This window comes from Mobula hypostoma, chromosome 2 (assembly GCF_963921235.1).
Source record: "Mobula hypostoma chromosome 2, sMobHyp1.1, whole genome shotgun sequence".
Classification (NCBI taxonomy): domain Eukaryota; kingdom Metazoa; phylum Chordata; class Chondrichthyes; order Myliobatiformes; family Myliobatidae; genus Mobula; species Mobula hypostoma.
In genome coordinates, this window is record NC_086098.1 from 86,649,773 (window position 1) to 86,668,587 (window position 18,815).

General features: G+C 40.3%; 1 protein-coding gene across 1 annotated transcript in view; it reads right to left on the reverse strand.

Annotated features, from left to right (window-relative positions):
- Window positions 1–18,051, reverse strand: part of pgbd5 (piggyBac transposable element derived 5) — a 69,046-nt gene extending 50,995 nt beyond the window's left edge. The window contains exons 1-2 of the mRNA XM_063071759.1: window positions 17,462–18,051; window positions 12,795–13,222 (exon numbers count right to left, since the gene is read on the reverse strand). Coding sequence (XP_062927829.1) covers window positions 12,795–13,222; window positions 17,462–17,810 — 777 coding nt within the window. The 5' untranslated portion in view covers window positions 17,811–18,051. The remainder of the gene's footprint in view (window positions 1–12,794; window positions 13,223–17,461) is intronic.
- Between the last annotated feature and the right edge of the window lie 764 nt (window positions 18,052–18,815).

Genomic DNA, 18,815 nt, shown 5'->3' on the forward strand with positions numbered 1-18,815 from the left:
ATGACCTCTGATTTTGACCCAAGGGAAATATGACCATCGCATTTAGACTCTTCAGTTAAGCCTCCCCTCAGTGTTCTCCCCTCTCAATTCTGTCAATAATATACTTTAAGATCTCCTCTGCACATCATACAGTGCAATTTCATCTTTCCTGTAAAATGGTGAGCACAGTTAAACTCAACATTCAAGCTGTGACACAGCAATTCTACCATCACCGCTCCCCCCACTCTTAAACTCTGTGCCTCACTTAATAAAGGACAGCATCCTTTATACATTCTTAACTGCCTATCTACCTGTTAACTTCAAGGATCTGCTGGCATACAGTTCAAAAAAAATCATTCTATTTCACTACACCATCCATATTTGCCTATTCTCTTACCTTATTTTACCCTCTCAAAAGTTATTACTACCTAAAATAAAGAGAGTCTAATCACCAGCAAGGAAGCTGTATTGAGTGTAGCAATGTATCAGGAAACTGGAGCACCCAGAGGAAATAGTCCACAACAGAATCAGAATCAGGTTTATTATCACCAGCAAGTGATGCGAAATTTGCATCACTGCATTCTGTCCATAGTCAACAATTATTATCTCCAGACTTCATATCGGGATCACAATTGTTCATTTTCCACCATGGAATCATGTCCTCCCTAAAGACAAAGCTCAAAAGGAGACTACAACCATTAAGATCATGAGTATCCATCATGACATAACTGTCAATTAGCCAACGATTATTCCTTGCACCGTAACAAAAATAATGAGTTTAATCCCATGAGGAAGCCTTCTCAAACCATCAGGCCCATTTTCCCCCCAAGTAATGAGCTTTCACAGGTTCACAAAATGCACAGGAAATCCAGGCGTATTGATCTCAGTATTCAGTAGGGAGGTTAACCTCGTCTAATAAATTTAAATATTTGCAACAAATTCATGGAAGCCCAAGAAGAATCATGTTCTCGTATTTTTAAAAACTCTGAGGGGCTTTTTTTTTGTAAAGCCATCACTGCAAGATGAACTCAAGCTAATAACACTATAATTGCTGTCTATAATACAAGTGCTTAGCACTGATCACTATTATTCCTGTTTGGACCTAGCATCTGTTGTGGGGAAAAAAAATCAATACCCCAACTACTGTATATAAAGCTGCAATTGTCAACATTAACAGAAACCTCCAGGAGTTATGTTCACTCAGTCAGAGGGCATCTGTTACAAGCAAAACAAACTGATTGATAGTGTATATCCACTTTAAGTGGTTATTCTGAGAGCCAGAGACCGGAAAAAGGACACGTAAATAAGAATCCTACACTGACCATTTTATATTTTAACTCTACATCCTCGATTGGCCAATAAATTATACTGTCTCACAATGCTCTGTCTCATGAGACATCTCAATGCAGAAATGTCTTTACTTCAAAATATCCCTCTTTTAGTACATGACAACAGCAGCAGTGAATCTCACTTTGTACACCTGCAGTTTCAAATTATTTAAAAACATTTGGTCCTCTTCACTACCAGCTCCTTTGTCCAAACAGGAAAGCAGTGAAATATATCAATGCAATAAACAAAACTATGCTAATGTTAATCTTGGCATTATACACAAAATGTTCATTCACCAAACCCAATTTAATGGCAGTATCACAAAAATGTAACACCACCAAAAGAGCAACATCAATTATCCTCCGTGGCTTTTTTAAAAAAATTACCGAACTTTGCTGTGCAATATGTAAATACTTGCATATTACAAATACACAACTATGCTTTCAAAATTGATTCATTGATATTGAAGGGTTTTCGGACATTCTACCAACATCATTTCAGCAGCTGTGTTCTTTCCTAGAGAGTATTCCATTAAGTAGCAAACACAATTCTGCAGATGTTGGAAATCCAGAGCAACACAAATGCTGGAGGAACTCAGCAGGTCAGGCAACAATGGAAAGGAATAAACAGCTGACGTTTTGGGCTGACACCCTTCATTGGGACAAGTCTGTTATTCCATTAAGAAGCATTGTATTTAGTACTTGCACAAGATCCTGCCATTCCAAGAATAACTTAAATTTACTTATTCTTAATCTTGGAAGAAGTGTTCATGTTTACCCATTCTAGACAATTGTGAATCCTATAACATTCAATTTTTGCAATAAGGACTAGCCCAACTAGCTATAACTCAAAATTTGTAAAACAGTTTGTAAAAAGACAAACATTTTTTTGAAGTTATTTTCTGTTTGAAAGCACTTGAGAAAATACAGTACTTTTGAAATATGGATACTATTGTGTAATACAAAATAACAATTTTCACACAAAAAATCCTGGACAGCAATATGATAATGTTTAATACAATCACAGTTAGTCGACACACTGCAGTAGTACCAAGCCAGCTCTGGTAGCAGCTGTCTTTCCTTACCATCACTTTGTAAGGTACATGAGGATTAATATCAAATGTCAGCCTTAATTTGGTCTCCAATTACCAGCCCATTGAGTTGCAAGTTACTTTCATCTGCTGCAATATCCACAAATGGGTAACCACAGACAGTTGGAAGTACTCTGGTGCATCCAGCCCACCCCATACAATTGCAGCACCTTCCACATATCATTTTGCAAGATGACACAATGTCTAAAGTTCCAGATGCTAATAAGAAGAGACCAATTTTTCTCCACAGAATTCAGATCAGAGTGTATGTGCTACACCAACCTGAAGTGAAGTATCATTTAAGAATGGGATTAAGGTTTTATGCAGTGCTCCAAATCACATCTCACTAAAGCACTTTACAACTTCAAAGCTCCATTATGCTGGCATTCCAAACCTGCTGCATTATAACCAACTTTCCACATTGGTTGCTGTGCCTCAGAGTCATCAACTTTATACAGCATGGAAATGGGCCCTTCGGCTCATCTCGGCCATATTGACCAAGTTGTCTATCTGAACTAGTCACACTTGCCTGCATCTGATCCCATAGTCCTCCAAAGCATTCCTATCCATGTACCCATCCAGATGTCTTTCCACCACAAATCTATAGACATGTGGTGAACATCACACCAATACCATTATATGGAAAAGCTTATAAAAAGTGGTGGATTCAGCCCAGTCCGTCACAGGCAAAATCCTTCCCACCATTAAGCACATCCACACAGTGCACTGTTGCAGGAAAGCAGCATCCATCATTAAGGGCCACTACAATCCATGCCATGTTCTCTTCTCACTGCTGCCATCAGGAAGGTGGTACAGGAGCCTCAGGACTCGCACCAACAAGTTCAGGAGCAGTTACTACCCCTCAACCATCAGGCACAAGAGGGGTATTAACTCACCACTATCACTGAACTATTCCCACTGAACTGGATTCACTTTCAAGGATTCTTCATCTCATGTTCTCAATAGTATTATTTTTCTTTTTTTGTATTTGCACAGATTGTTTTTGCACATTGGTTGTTGATCTTCCTGTTTGGAGTGGTCTTTCATTGATTTTATTGTGTTTCTTGAATTTACTGTGATTGCCTGCAAGAAAATGAATCTCAGGGTTGTAAATAGTGGTGTTTATGTACTTCGATAATAAATTTACTTTGAACTTTTAAATTTTATAATTGTACCTGCCTCTACCACTTCCTTTGGCAGTTCATTCCATATGCTTACTACACTCTGTACTTCTCCAAAGTTCGTCACCTTGTCATGGTGGAGAGGCTTGAGTGTTCATGCGAACTCAGAGGGATGTTTTTTATTCGAGTCAATAATACAAATTGCAAATAACTGAGGGGCCAGGACCAACAAGGTTCTAAGTAAATTTATCAAAATACATACTGTATATGTCACCATATGTCAGGGTGGCGTTGCTGGTTAGAGAGGAGGTTAACGCAATAGAAAGGACGGATATAAGCCGGGAGGCTGTGGAATCGATATGGGTAGAGCTGCATAACACTAAGGGGCAGAAAACGCTGGTGGGAGTTGTGTACAGGCCACCTAACAGTAGTAGTGAGGTTGGGGATGGCATTAAACAGGTAATTAGAAATGCGTGCAATAAAGGAACAGCAGTTATAATGCAACATACATCAAAGTTGCTGGTGAACGCAGCAGGCCAAGCAGCATCTATAGGAAGAGGCGCAGTCGACGTTTCAGGCCGAGACCCTTCGTCAGCAGTTATAATGGGTAACTTCAATCTACATATAGATTGGGTGAACGAAATTGGTAAGGGTGCTGAGGAAGAGGATTTCTTGGAATGTATGCAGGATGGTTTTTTGAACCAACATCTCGAGGAACCAACTAGAGAGCAGGCTATTCTAGACTGGGTATTGAGCAATGAGGAAGGGTTAATTAGCAATCTTGTCGTGAGAGGCCCCTTGGGTAAGAGTGACCATAATATGGTGGAATTCTTCATTAAGATGGAGAGTGACATAGTTAATTCAGAAACAAAGGTTCTGAACTTAAAGAAGGGTAACTTTGAAGGTATGAGACGTGAAAGAGCTAAGATAGACTGGCAAATGACACTTAAAGGATTGACGGTGGATATGCAATGGCAAGCATTTAAAGATCGCATGGATGAACTACAACAATTGTTCATCCCAGTTTGACAAAAGAATAAATCAAGGAAGGTAGTGCACCCGTGGCTGACAAGGGAAATTAGGGATAGTATCAATTCCAAAGGAGAAGCATACAAATTAGCCAGAAAAAGTGGCTCACCTGAGGACTGGGAGAAATTCAGAGTTCAGCAGAGGAGGACAAAGGGCTTAATTAGGAAGGGGAAAAAAGATTATGAGAGAAAACTGGCAGGGAACATAAAAACTGACTGTAAAAGCTTTTATAGATATGTGAAAAGAAAAAGATTGGTTAAGACAAATGTAGGTCCCCTACAGACAGAAACAGGTGAATTGATTATGGGGAGCAAGGACATGGCAGACATAAACAATCTTCCGGAAATAGTAGGGGACAGAGGGTCCAGTGAGATGGAGGAACTGAGGGAAATACATGTTAGTAGGAAAGTGGTGTTAGGTAAATTGAAGGGATTAAAGGCAGATAAATCCCCAGGGCCAGATGGTCTGCATCCCAGAGTGCTTAAGGAAGTAGCCCAAGAAATAGTGGATTCATTAGTGATAATTTTTCAAAACTCTTTAGATTCTGGACCAGCTCCTAAGGGTTGGAGGGTGGCTAATGTAACCCCACTTTTTAAAAAAGGAGGGAGAGAGAAACCGGGGAATTATAGACTGGTTAGCCTAACATCGGTGGTGGGGAAACTGCTAGAGTCAGTTATCAAAGATGTGATAACAGCACATTTGGAAAGCAGTAAAATCATCAGACAAAGTCAGCATGGATTTGTGAAAGGAAAATCATGTCTGACGAATCTCAGAATTTTTTGAGGATGTAACTAGTAGAGTGGATAGGGGAGAACCAGTGGATGTGGTATATTTGGATTTTCAAAAGGCTTTTGACAAGGTCCCACACAGGAGATTAGTGTGCAAACTTAAAGCACACGGTATGGGGGGGTAAGGTATTGATGTGGATAGAGAATTGGTTGGCAGACAGGAAACAAAGAGTGGGAATAAACAGAACCTTTTCAGAATGGCAGGCAGTGACTAGTGGGGTACCGCAAGGCTCAGTGCTGGGGCCCCAGTTGTTTACAATATATATTAATGACTTGGATGGGGGAATTAAATGCAGCATCTCCAAGTTTGCAGATGACACAAAGCTGGGTGGCAGTGTTAGCTGTGAGGAGGATGCTAAGAGGATACAGGGTGACTTGGATAGGTTAGGTGAGTGGGCAAATTCATGGCAGATGCAATTTAATGTGGATAAATATGAAGTTATCCACTTTGGTGGCAAAAACAGGAAAACAGATTATTATCTGAATGGTGGCCGATTAGGAAAAGGGGAGGTGCAACGAGACCTGGGTGTCATTATACACCAGTCATTGAAAGTGGGCATGCAGGTACAGCAGGCAGTGAAAAAGGCAAATGGTATGCTGGCATTTATAGCAAGAGGATTCGAGTACAGGAGCAGGGAGGTACTACTTCAGTTGTACAAGGCCTTGGTGAGACCACACCTGGAGTATTGTGTGCAGTTTTGGTCCCCTAATCAGAGGAAAGACATCCTTGCCATAGAGGGAGTACAAAGAAGGTTCACCAGATTGATTCCTGGGATAGCAGGACTTTCATATGATGAAAGACTGGATTGACTAGGCTTATACTCGTTGGAATTTAGAAGATTGAGAGGGGATCTTATTGAAACGAATAAAATCCTAAAGGGATTGGACAGGCTAGATGCAGGAAGATTGTTCCCGATGTTGGGGAAGTCCAGAATGAGGGGTCGCAGTTTGAGGATAAAGGGGAGGCCTTTTAGGATTGAGATTAGGAAAAACTTCTTCACACAGAGTGGTGAATCTGTGGAATTCTCTGCCACAGGAAACAGTTGAGGCCAGTTCATTGGCTATATTTAAGAGGGAGTTAGATATGGCCCTTGTGGCTAAAGGGATCGGGGGTATAGAGGGAAGGCTGGTACAGGATTCTGAGTTGGATGATCAGCCATGATCATACTGAATGGCGGTGCAGGCTCGAATGGCCGAATGGCCTACTCCTGCACCTATTTTCTATGTTTCTATATACAACCCTGAGATTCATTTTCTTGCAAGCATTCACTAGTAAATACAAAGAAACACAACAAAATCAGTGATAGAGCATACACAAGAAAGAAGCTGCAGAGGGTTGTAAATTTAGTCCGCTACATCTTGGGTATAGCCTACTAAGTATCCAGGACATCTTCAAGGAGCTGTGTCTCAGAAAGGCAGTGTCCATTATTAAGGACCTCTAGCACCTAGGACATGCCCTCTTCTCACTGTTACCATCAGTTAGGAGGTACAGAAGACTGAAGGCACACACTCAGCGATTCAGGAACAGCTTCTTCCCCTCTGCCACTCGATTCCTAAATGGACATTGAACCCATGAACACTACCTCACTTTTGTAATATATTATTTCTGTTTTTTGTACAATTTTTAATCTATTCAATAAACATAATAATAAATCAATTACAGTATTTTATTTTTATTTTCTTCTATATTATGTATTGCATTGAACTGCTGCTATGTTAACAAATTTCACGACACATGCCGGTGATAATAAACCTGATTCTGAATATAGACAAACTAATATGCAAAAGACAACAAACTGCACAAATATAAAATATTACATATAACTATGTATTTCATTAAACAATAAATAGAGAACACGAGACGATGAGTCCTTGTGGGAACAGTTTAGTGGTGGGGTGAGTGAAGTTATCCCCTCTGGTTCAAGCACTGTTCCTCAACCCAGTATTGTGAGCCCAGAAGCTCCTGTACCACGTTCTTGATGGCAGCAGTGAGAAGAGACCATGCCCTGGATAATGGGGATACTGCTTTCCTGCAACAGTGCTCTGTGTAGATGTGCTCGATGGTGGGGAGGGCTTTACCTGTGATGGATTAGGCTGTATCCACTGCTTTTTGTAGGCTTTTCCATTCAAGGACATTGGTGTTTCCATACCAGGCTGTAATGCAAGGGCCATCAAATTGAAAACAATCCACTTACTCCTACTGTTTTCAGTCCTTAACCAATCTATCCAAGCTCATTTGCTACCAGAATTTCATGAGCTCTTATGCAAGAATATTTTGTATGGTACTTAGCTAATAAATTTTGAACATCCCAATAACCCAATGAACATTTGTTGCATTCCTCCAGTGTCTTTTTTTTTTTAAAAAGGTAGACGGGGCCAAAAGTGTTTGCATCGTCTTAATACAGCCCAGCACAAGATTTCTTAGTACTTTTAGCAATGCCCTTGCCTTCCTCATTACTTATTCTGCATATTGATCGCTGAGTTTGAAAACAGTCAGTTCCCTCTACATATTTTTAAAATAATGAGAATTTTTAACTATGCTTTCTTTTCCTCTACCAATTAGACTCATTTACCAATGTTCTATCCCAACTACCTTCATCTCTCCCAAACATTCTGAGACATTCCCAAATTTTTATTCCTTCTTTTGCATCCTTCTCATTTGCCTAATCTTGCAAGGTACGGCATCAAAAATCTTTTGAAAATCTAAGCAAATGGTTCCGTCTAGGGCAACCAACATACTCTTTACCTAAATTGATGCAATCCTTTGAACAATATGGTCAATTATCAGGATACAAGATCAACATAAATAATTCCAATTACTTTCATATAACTATAGCCCACCAAGAGAAATTGAAATTGAAAGTAGATATCCCTAGGCATGGCAAACAGTCTTTCAAATATTTGGGCATCATTATGCCAAAAGATTTGTCAAAATTATCAGAATGCAATTATCAGCCTGTATATAAAAAAATTAAAGACAATATTACAAGATGGAACCTAATTCCTTTCTGCAGTCTCAGTTCGAGGATTGAATCTATTAAAATGAATATATTGCCCAGACTATTATATTTCTTTCAGACCCTACCAATAGAGATTAATCAGAATCAATTCAATGAATGGAACAAAATGTTATCAAGATCTATATGGCAAGGTAAAAGGCCTAGAGTTCGTCTCAAAACTTTGCAATTAGCCAAGGATTGGGGGGGGGGGGGGGAAGAGATGGGGCCTACCTTCTCTTAGAGATTATTATTTTGCAGCACAGTTGAGAGCTGTGATATGTTGGTGCAACCCATCATATGACGCTCAACGGAAAAAACATTGAGGGGATACTTCCCATCCCCATGGAGGCAATTTTGGCTGATAACCTACAAAGGTACATAAACACTATTGATAATCCATGGGTGAAATGGACTCTTAAAATGTGGTAAACTATTATAAAAGAATATAAACTAGGAGATATTGCAATTCTTAAATTGTGTGCATATGACTCGGATTTTACGCTGAATAAACTGGATGCTAGATTTAAGGCCGCAAACACCAGGAAATCTGCAGATGCTGGAATTTCAAACAACACACATAAAAGTTGCTGCTGCGTTCACCACCAACTTTTGTGTGTGTTGCTAGATTTAAGGACAGGACAGCTAAAGGAACAACAGTTCTCTGCAATATAATGAAAGAAGGAACACTGTTCAGTTTTGAAATGCTTAAAGAGAAACACTTATTAGAAAAACAAGACTTTTATTGGTATCTACAGATGCGACAGTATGTTAATAGGAGGGTTAAAAATGTAACCAAGGCAAGTACACGTTTGATAGAGCTATTTAGAAAGCATATAATTCAGATAATGGTAGTAGAATCATTTCAAGCATAAGGGTTTGTCAAATCTTAAAACACATTCCACTTCATACATTAAAACAAAATGGGAGAAGGAAGGAGGGGTAATTATATCTGAGGAAGAATGGACAATATGGAGGTATCAATGGAAGTGTACCAGTTCACAGAAATGGAGGGAATTTGGATATTTTATTACACCCTCTCAGAAGTCCCATTATGATAGTAACCTCCCTGTTTGCTGGAGAAATTGTGGAAATCAAAATGCAAACCATTATCATGTTTTCTGGGATTGCCCCGTTATCAAAGACTATTGGAGAGGGATACACAATGCCCTACAAGATATTTTTAAATGTGAAATACCCTTAGAAAGTAAGACCATATATTTTGGGTATGTACCTCAAGAATGGTTGAAAAGAGATAAATATTTAATGAATATACTACTGGTGGCTGGTAAAAAGACTCTTACCAGGAAATAGTTATCACAGGAGAGTCCAACTTGAAACGCATGGATGGAAATTACAATGGACATTTACAAAATGGAGAAGATAACAGCATCTGTTAATCACAAGTTGGAACAATTTGATTCATACTGGGAAAAATGGTTCAGCTACATAACACCTCATAGGCCTGATTTTATTCTCACAAATCAATGAATATGTTGTAAAAAAAAAGGATCACTCCCTACTTGTACATAGTTTTCTCCTTTTGCTTGTTCTTTCTTTCCTCTCTTTTCTATAGGTGTATACCTCAGATAAATATTATGTGGAGATTTGTGGCAAATATGATTATGATCTATATGTACAATATCTGAAATACATCTTGTGTATTTATACATCTTACATCTGAAATACATCAAAAAATACATTTGTTTGATGACGTACTTAATAAAAAATAAATTACAAAAAACATCTAAGCAAATAATGTCAAATGGGGCTCCTTTATCTAATGTGCTCCTTTGCCAAGTATTCTAGCAGACCAATCGCTGAATGAATTTAATCTTCTTTCTCAAACAAGACCATTTTGGCAAGTAAAAACTTAATTACTTAAGCCAGGAAGTCATGTGATAGCCTTTATGCCATCTATTTTAAGGTTTAGCAGGCTCACTAACTACCATTTACTGCCAACATAAATGGGTTCTTATTGATTGTTCGTACTGCAAGCATAGTCCTCTCTTCAAAAATGATCTAAAAATAACAAAGTACACGTATGCCATTATGATTCTGCTCAAATATCAAAATGATACAGTGCTCTTTAGCTCTTGTTAAGACAAAAGATCTTCCTTTAAATTACAATTCATACAATTCTTACCGATTACAAGAATGTTTTTGTATTCAGGTAGCACCCTCCATGCAGCTGGGTAAATAGTTTGGTGATAAAAGAGATTTAAAGTATCTTTAAAGCAGTTATCCTTAAAAATATTTTGAATACTGTTCTCTTGAAGTGTAATATGTCTTGGTTATTTCGTAAAAGGCACCCATTTTCCATGTCAAAAATATTTAATATTCTAGTGCAACCTTACGCTTATTTGTATACTTTTTACACAAGTTGGGGGTATTCTAACCAATAGAAAAACATGGGAAATAAGAAGTTAATTAGTCTTAGCTTGTTTAATTAGTTGCTAACGTCAATAGTCACGATAGTTAGTGCCTATTACTAGTCTTCATACAATTAAGACATTAGATGTTGAACAAATTAAAACAACCCAATTAGCTGTTTATTAAAAAACAAATTCACATTGCTACCATCAAGGACGTACAGGAGCCTGAAGATACACAGCCAATGTTTTAGGAATAGCTTCTTCCCTGCCACCATCAGATGTCTGAACAGACAATGGACCCATGTACATTACCTCACTATTTTTGTACAACTTATTTACATTTCTTATTGCAATTTAGATTTTTAAAAAATGTATTTCACTGTACTGGTGTCGTAAACAAATTTCATGAGATATGCCAGTTAAACCTGGTTGTGGGAAAAAGGTATTCATGGTAGTGAAAGGTAATAAAGAATATTGAATATTTATGTGATCAGGTATTTTAGCATAATAAATTTAAAAGGCTTGTGGACTAAGGGATTAGAGAGAGCAAGATTAATGTGGTGGAGCAGGGGAGATGATGCCAGGAATAGCAGACACACAGGACTTTGTCAACAGCTCCAGCAACCACTATGAAAGCAAATGGTAAAGGGAGAGGATATTTCAAGGCGGCATCTAATCTGCTTGAAAGCCTGCAGTTTTTCATGTTAATAGCAATTTATAGGTCAATTATTTCTAGGACTGAGGATGTCTTGAATGGGTAGAGAGAATAGTAATGAATATCACAAGACACAACAAAAAGGATCATATTGTGTCAAATATAGTTTTAGCAAAAATTGCTGGCAGAAGACTTTTTAAAACAACAAAATAACACCCAAGATCAAGGTGGTACCCAGAGTTAAGTCTGCCTCCCAAGTCAATTATTGTAATAACAGCTCAGACTACAGCTTAGAGGTCAAAGATGACCTCGGACTCAGGTTGGCTGCCATTTACAGGATTCCCTGTGAACGCGGAGCAGCATACATCAGCCAGATAGGATGCAACATGGAAACCAGCATCAAGGAGCATAGAAGGTGTATCCATTTGGGTAACCCGAGGGGGGGGGGGAAAGAGGGAAAATCGGTGGTTGCAGAACATGACATTTGCAATGGCCATAGGATTAACTTCAAAGGCACAAAACTTTGCCATGCCAATGGTTTTTGGGACCACTTGGTAGAGGAAGCCATTGAAATAAAAGTGGAGGAAAAGAATTTTAACAGACAAAAATCAGTAAGAACTGGAATTTGATTGTAAAGAAGGTGGGAAAGCGGAAACCTGATTGGATGAAGACTAACCAATCAGGAGGGTTGGACTACATATTTAGGTACAGAAGAGATGTCAGGGGCAAGTTTTAAAAAAGAGTGCCGAGTGTGTGGAATGGGCTGCCGGTGATGGTGGTGGAGGCGGATACGATAGGGTCTCTTAAGAGGCTCCTGGACAGGTACATGGAGCTCAAAAAAAAAGGCTATGAGTAACCCTAGGTAATTTCTAAGGTAAGGCCAAAGGGCCTGTATTGTGCTGTAGGTTTTCTATGTTTTTATGTACAAATACCACCGGACTAGACATGCCCAGGCATCATCCCTAATGAAGATGGCAGAGTTGGTCATCAAAATGTTGGTTATAATTGATACCTGTACACGGCTGGAAGCCCCTGAAGAGTTTATTCTCCATGTTAAATACTCCAAGCTGCCCAAGACTGGCACTCCCTCCAGTATTCCTATCCTTGCACTAATATGCCCAGTACAGCCAAAGTTATAATTCCCCATCTGCTGAATCTCAACAGGAAGCCAACACTAAAATGGTTGGTGGTATTCAGCACACAGGCAAGTACAATGCATTGGGCAAAGATTTATTATGACACACAGTGACATGAACACCTTCACCTTAGCAGAATTTGCATCATACAATTTCAATGGGGGCACAGATCATCATTTAAGATAAACTGTAGATAAATTCTACCTACTTTATCTCGTCAACTAATGTTCTTGAAATCCAGCAAGAAAGAGTTAATCACGCAATAGGATATAATTTACAATGCATATTGCCAATACCTGGGTTTGAGAAGGCTTGAACGCTGCATCAAATGTCATCTGCAGGCAATCCAAAAAGGGTTGAATCTTATATAGACCATGTGCCGTCTGACTGGATCGAAATGCTACAATATGGAAGTATTTCAGGATCTTTTCAAATCTGGCTTGTGTCATCATCAAAGCAATACTTTTGTTGCTATAAAACCCACTGCTCCATATACTGAGGACAGATTCGCAGTGGTGAATGCTGGTGGAAATCATATATCCCAAGAAGGTTTTCATCTCTGGAAGACTAACGGCACTCCAACCTTCATCAAAGCCAAATTTTTCTTGGTACTTTTTGGCATACATATTTGTTTGAACAACCATATTCCTTATAACATTATCAGGGACAAAAAGCTGAAAAAAGTCAATTGCACTTGCATTTAGTGGCATTTTATGTACAGGACCTGTGGAAGGGGGAAAAAAAGATTGGTTCAGTTACATTGCAATATATAAATAGCAAATAAACCCAATGTTGTTAACAAACAGGAACAAGGCACTCTTAAATTCTGGTCTACATAAAATATCTGATCCAGTGTAGTGAATATCACTTCAGGGAAAAACCAACCTGACCCAACATTATTCAGACAAACATAACAGAGTGCTTCTCTCATTATAAACTGTATCGGTCCAAGTTCCATCCCATTAAAAATGTTTTCTATCCTTGCCCTGCTCTACAGAGAATGAGCTAAAAGGTTGAGCTTGCTGGAGACAAACAGAAGACATTCACCAAAATGCTCGCAGGATTATTGCAAATCGAATACTTACATAATACTAAAAGCTCTGTTGTCCAAAACTTCACTAGCCAACATGCTCCAGCACTTCAGGGAGAACACCTGGCCCAACGGAGGGACAGTGCCAAAGGAATAGTTGGCCAATATTGGGTTGAGCAGCATAATCGGTATACAGGAATCTATCAGTCCAGCAAGTGTCAGGTAATTGAGCTGATACTGTAATTTTAACAAGCAAAACAGTGCAACAGCAAACTAATTTTTTTCATTAGAAAGCACAGCAAATGGCCAAAAGCCTGATTAAAGAGATGTTATATGAACCACTTTAAAGCGGATAACAAATTAAAGGAATGGTGATGGTTAAGGAGAGAATTCTGAAGTACTTTAGCCCATCCTCAAAACTCAGGGATGAAAACTGCAGACAATACTTAATTGTTGTGTTAATAAAACTAGTTTAGATTGGAATTAGCTCACTTTGCTCATTTATCTATTAAGCAGTTAAGTTCACATTTTATTTTCCAAATACAGAAATTCCAAAAACAATACTGAGAATAGAATTCTGGGGGTAGACGAAGGGGGTAAAAATTTTATTGGTGGCTTACTTTGCTTTTTTGGATGAATTGATTGAGATGAATGAAATATAGCTGCTGATGACAAGATCTTGCAGCTCCAGCTTCAGTATCAGTAACTCCTATGGTGCTGCACCAAACTCTTTATAATAAAAAAAAATCACCTGGCATATTGAGAAGATGGCTGATTTACTCTTGACCACAGAGCATTACGAGGCCTGTAGGTGAAGTTCTTCCACTGTAACATCCAACAAGAATGAGGGCATAGAATAATGTGTCTACACTGCAATTCCAGGAGGCAATTTATTTGCTTTTACATCTCTTGAACCTCTTCCACTCCACGTCCACACTTTGCACAACTGGTGTGTGTTTGGCCTTGAAACAGTGCTTCTTAAACATAAAGCCACTTGTCAAAAGGATGAGGGTAGAAGATGCATGGGAACCCTAACATCACGTTGTAGGCTTGGGAGCATTATGGTTGATATGAAACCAATATCCAAATTCAGGATTCAAAAAACAGTCACAGAACACTACAGCACAAAAATGGGCCCTTTGGTTGATACAGTCTGTGCCAAACTATTATGCTGCATAGTCCCATCAACCTACTCCTGGACCATGACCCTCCATAATGTTCCCATTCATGTATCTATTCAAATTTCTCTTAAATGTTGAAATCAAACCCATATCTACCACCCTGCTGACAGCTTGTTCCACATTCTCACCACCCTCTGAGTGAAGTTGCCCCTCACGTTCCCTTTAAACATTTCACTCTTAACACATGACCTCTAGTTTTTGTCTCACCCAACCTCAGCAGAAAAAGCCTGCTTACTTTTACCCTATACCAATTATAATTTTGTACACCTCTATCAAATCTCCCCTCATTCTCCCACACTCCAAGAAATAGATCCTAATCTATTTAATCTTTCCCCTATATCTCAGATCCACAAGTCCTGGCAACATCCTTGTAAACAGATTTGAACTCTGTTCATAGCAGCTGGAGACTTAAATTCAAGTAATTAAAAAACTGTGAAACAAAAGGGCTAGTATCCATAATGGTGACTGGTTCAATCACATCCTGCATAAGAGGCAGTCTACAGAGAGATCTTAAGGCACATGTCAGCACATCCCTGAAGGATGCAAAACAGACAGATAAGTGGTTAAGGCAGCTTAAGACATTCTTCCCTTCATTGGCAAAGTTTAGAACACAAAAACAGGCTCAAGCTGAAATCGTATAAATTATTAGTTAAGTCAGAGCTGGTACACCATACACAGCTCTGGTTATGAAGCGTAGGGCTGGCTGGTGGTGATGTTTTCTTTGAAACAAAGCCAACTGAGGAGAGATTTGAGAGAGGCCTAAAAGTGGCGACAAAGGGTCTTGGCCCGAAACGTTGACTGTACCTCTTCCTAGAGATGCTGCCTGGCCTGCTGCATTCACCAGTAACTTTGAAGAAACTCAAGGACTTGCTTTTATAAATATAGTGAGTGTGCATTTGAACACCCCACTGCCCAAATGGGTTTTGGAGGCAGAAATCCTCATATATAAAAAGTACCTATTAGACAACTTGAAGAGTTTTACCATACCTACAGGTTGTGGAACAAGATCTAGGAACACAAACACATTACAACTGTGAATAAGCACAGGACACTTGCCTCTCCCCCCCCCCCCCACCTACTCTGCCATTTAATAAGGACACGAACTGATCTAATCATAGAAACATAGAAAACCTACAGCACAATGCAGGCCCTTCAGCCCACAAAGCTGTGCCGAACATGTCCTTGCCTTAGAAATTACTCAGGGTTACCCATAACCCTCTATTTTTCAGAGCTCCATGTAACTGTCCAGGAGTCTCTTAAAAGACCCGATCGTATCCGCCTCCACCAACGTCGTCGGCAGCCCATTCCACGCACTCACCACTCTCTGCATGCACTCTTGATCCTGCAGTCTCACTTAGCTGTGGCAACTTTATGTCCCTTTATTTATGAAGAAAACCCGCCTTAAAAATTAATTCAAAGACTCTACTTCCACTGAACTTTGAGACAAAAAAGTTAAAAGACTCAACACTGAGAAAGGCGTTTTCGCCATATCTTAGTTTGTATTTATAAACAACTTTGTAGTTCTAGATCCTTCCATAAGAAACATTCGCTCCACAGACACTGTCAAGACAACTCTAAATCTTGTATATGCAGAAGCACCAGGGGACAAACGGCCCCTTTCGGTGCTGCACAAGTTGCCAAGTTATCTTTTCTCAGATAAATAACGATGAGAAATAAACACTGGTTATATCACCGAAACTGACATCCTGATAAATAAATCCGACGTCCTAAATCAAATCATGACATTAGACTACAACGTTCTGCGAAAACCTGTACTGAAATTCAGGAACAGAACTCAAATTAAATGTTAAGAACTCTAATTTCTTTCAATATCTGCGAAGAGAAGCCATCAATTTTTAAAAATCCAAGTCCTATCAATCTGGTTGCACCCTTCCCAGACATCATTTATAAGATGAGGGCCTTCAGTACACGGAATTTATTTTTACCCACTATTAAGGGATACTGCTATCGAGAACTCCACAGATAACGCACACCACCAGATGCGCGTAACTCCGGTCATGTTGCTGAACCATCTGCTTCCACTTTCCTTTGATTATTGCACATTGTTTACCTATTTGTACGTACAATTTCAATATACAGCAAGAATTAGGTTAACTAAACAAACTGAACGTTTCGCCTACTACAGTACTGGAGGCATTTGGGGTGGATTTAGAAATATAAGTGATTGACCAACAATTTTAGTTAAAGAACTGCGGTGAATAATGACGGCACTTTAATCACAAGTCATTGCAATATAGAATCAACGTAATACTCAAGCTGGTCTACCAAAACACAAAATATTTTATTTTGATTGCAACTCGAACGAAAATTTAAAGGAAACGAAAGTAAAATATTTAACGAGATGCCTGCCCCCCAAAAACCGTGTAGGACAACTCGTTCAATCAGATCACAAAACTGCATACGGGAAATGGATATCTCATTAACCAGAGAAATCTGAGCACAGGAAGTGCACGTAAACAGAAACACAGCTTAGACACTTGCTCCACCACGGTTATTCACACGGGCATCGTGGAAGACCTTGAGGCATCTGACAGAGGCAACAAGAGTCTACGCATAAACCCGCCCAGCCTTTGTAGTTCGTGTGGCTGCCAGGGAGGAGGACAGGATGGATGGAACAAACACAAGGTGTGCAAGGAAGGCTGAAAGAACCCAGAGGCTCCAGTATTACAGGATCTATGCACACACATAACAGGGCAAGGCGGCAACAAGTGGGCTCGGTATCGTCCCTCACCGGTCGAGTCAGTGAACGGAGGGAAGGCGATGTCCTTCAGTCGTTCTGTCCATCCCGCCGCCGCCGCCTCCTCCTCCTCCTCCTCTTCCTCCTCGCCCGGCTCACGGTCGGTGTCCGCCGGCCTCACACTCCCGCTAGCCGCCCCCGGCTCTTCCTCCTCCTCCTCCTCCCAGTCAGACTGCGAGCTGCCCGCCGAGGTGCTGTAGAACGGGTTATCGTCGCTGCTGCTGCCGCCGCCGGATTCACCAAACACATCGTCCGAGATCTGCAGGCTCTCGTAGCGGGAGCGGGCTGCCCGGAGCAGAGACAGCGCCTTCCGGCGAGCCGCTGCCACCTCCTCGGTCGCCATGGAAATGAAGGGGGTTTAGCGCCGCCTACTAAGTGCGCATGACAGGGTCTACCGGCCACCTCCGACCAGAGCACGAGCAGCACCGGCAGCTAATGGATGAAACGGGTGCGGTACCTGCAGCCAATGGACGGAGCGGGTGCGGCACCTGCAACCAATGGATAGCGTGCCAGCGGCACCTGCGGCCAATAGATGGAGATGCTGCAGTATCCACAACCAATGGAAAGAGCGGGTGCGGTACTCTCAGCCAATGAACGTAGCCAATACGGCACCTGCAACTATATAGATAGAGCACCTACAACCAATGGACGAAATAGTAGCGGCCCCTACGGCCGTTAGACGGAATGGGTGTGGCCGCTGCAGCCAATGGACGGAGCGGATGCGTCACCTGCTCCAATTGCCGGAGCTGATGCGTCACCTGCAGCCAATGAACGGAGTGGGTGCCACACCTGTAGTCAGTGGGAGGAGCGGGAGCGGCACCTGCAGCCAAAGGGTGGATTAACAAGCACCAGCGACTGTGAAAGCAGAAGGCTGATCGAAGCCAATGTACTTGCAAACAATACATGGAGTGCGACAAATGTTTAATTTCTCGGTTCAGCTGCCCATTCGGTGGCATCAACAGCCAGGACACCAATTAGGAGCAAAATGAACTGTTACATAGTTGCAATCAGCTAACGCATGGTGCGGCCAAATTTTTGACTTAAGTTCTCTTTTCAAATTAAGATTTACTTTTATAACAATTCTATCAGAGCAGATACTTTGAACCAATGCCACTTAGAAAATAAATCCTTTACTGCAAAATCTTTTTATAAACTACCTAATTAGGAACAGGTACATCATACCAACTAACCAGCTCCATCGCCACAGTTTTCATCTCAAAGTAAATTTATTATCAAAATATGTACCTATCACCATGTGCTATATTCAGAATCATTTTACTGAGGGCATTTGACGTAGAGCAAAGAACCACCACCTTTGATTTGTCCAAATACAGTGATGTCATCAGCA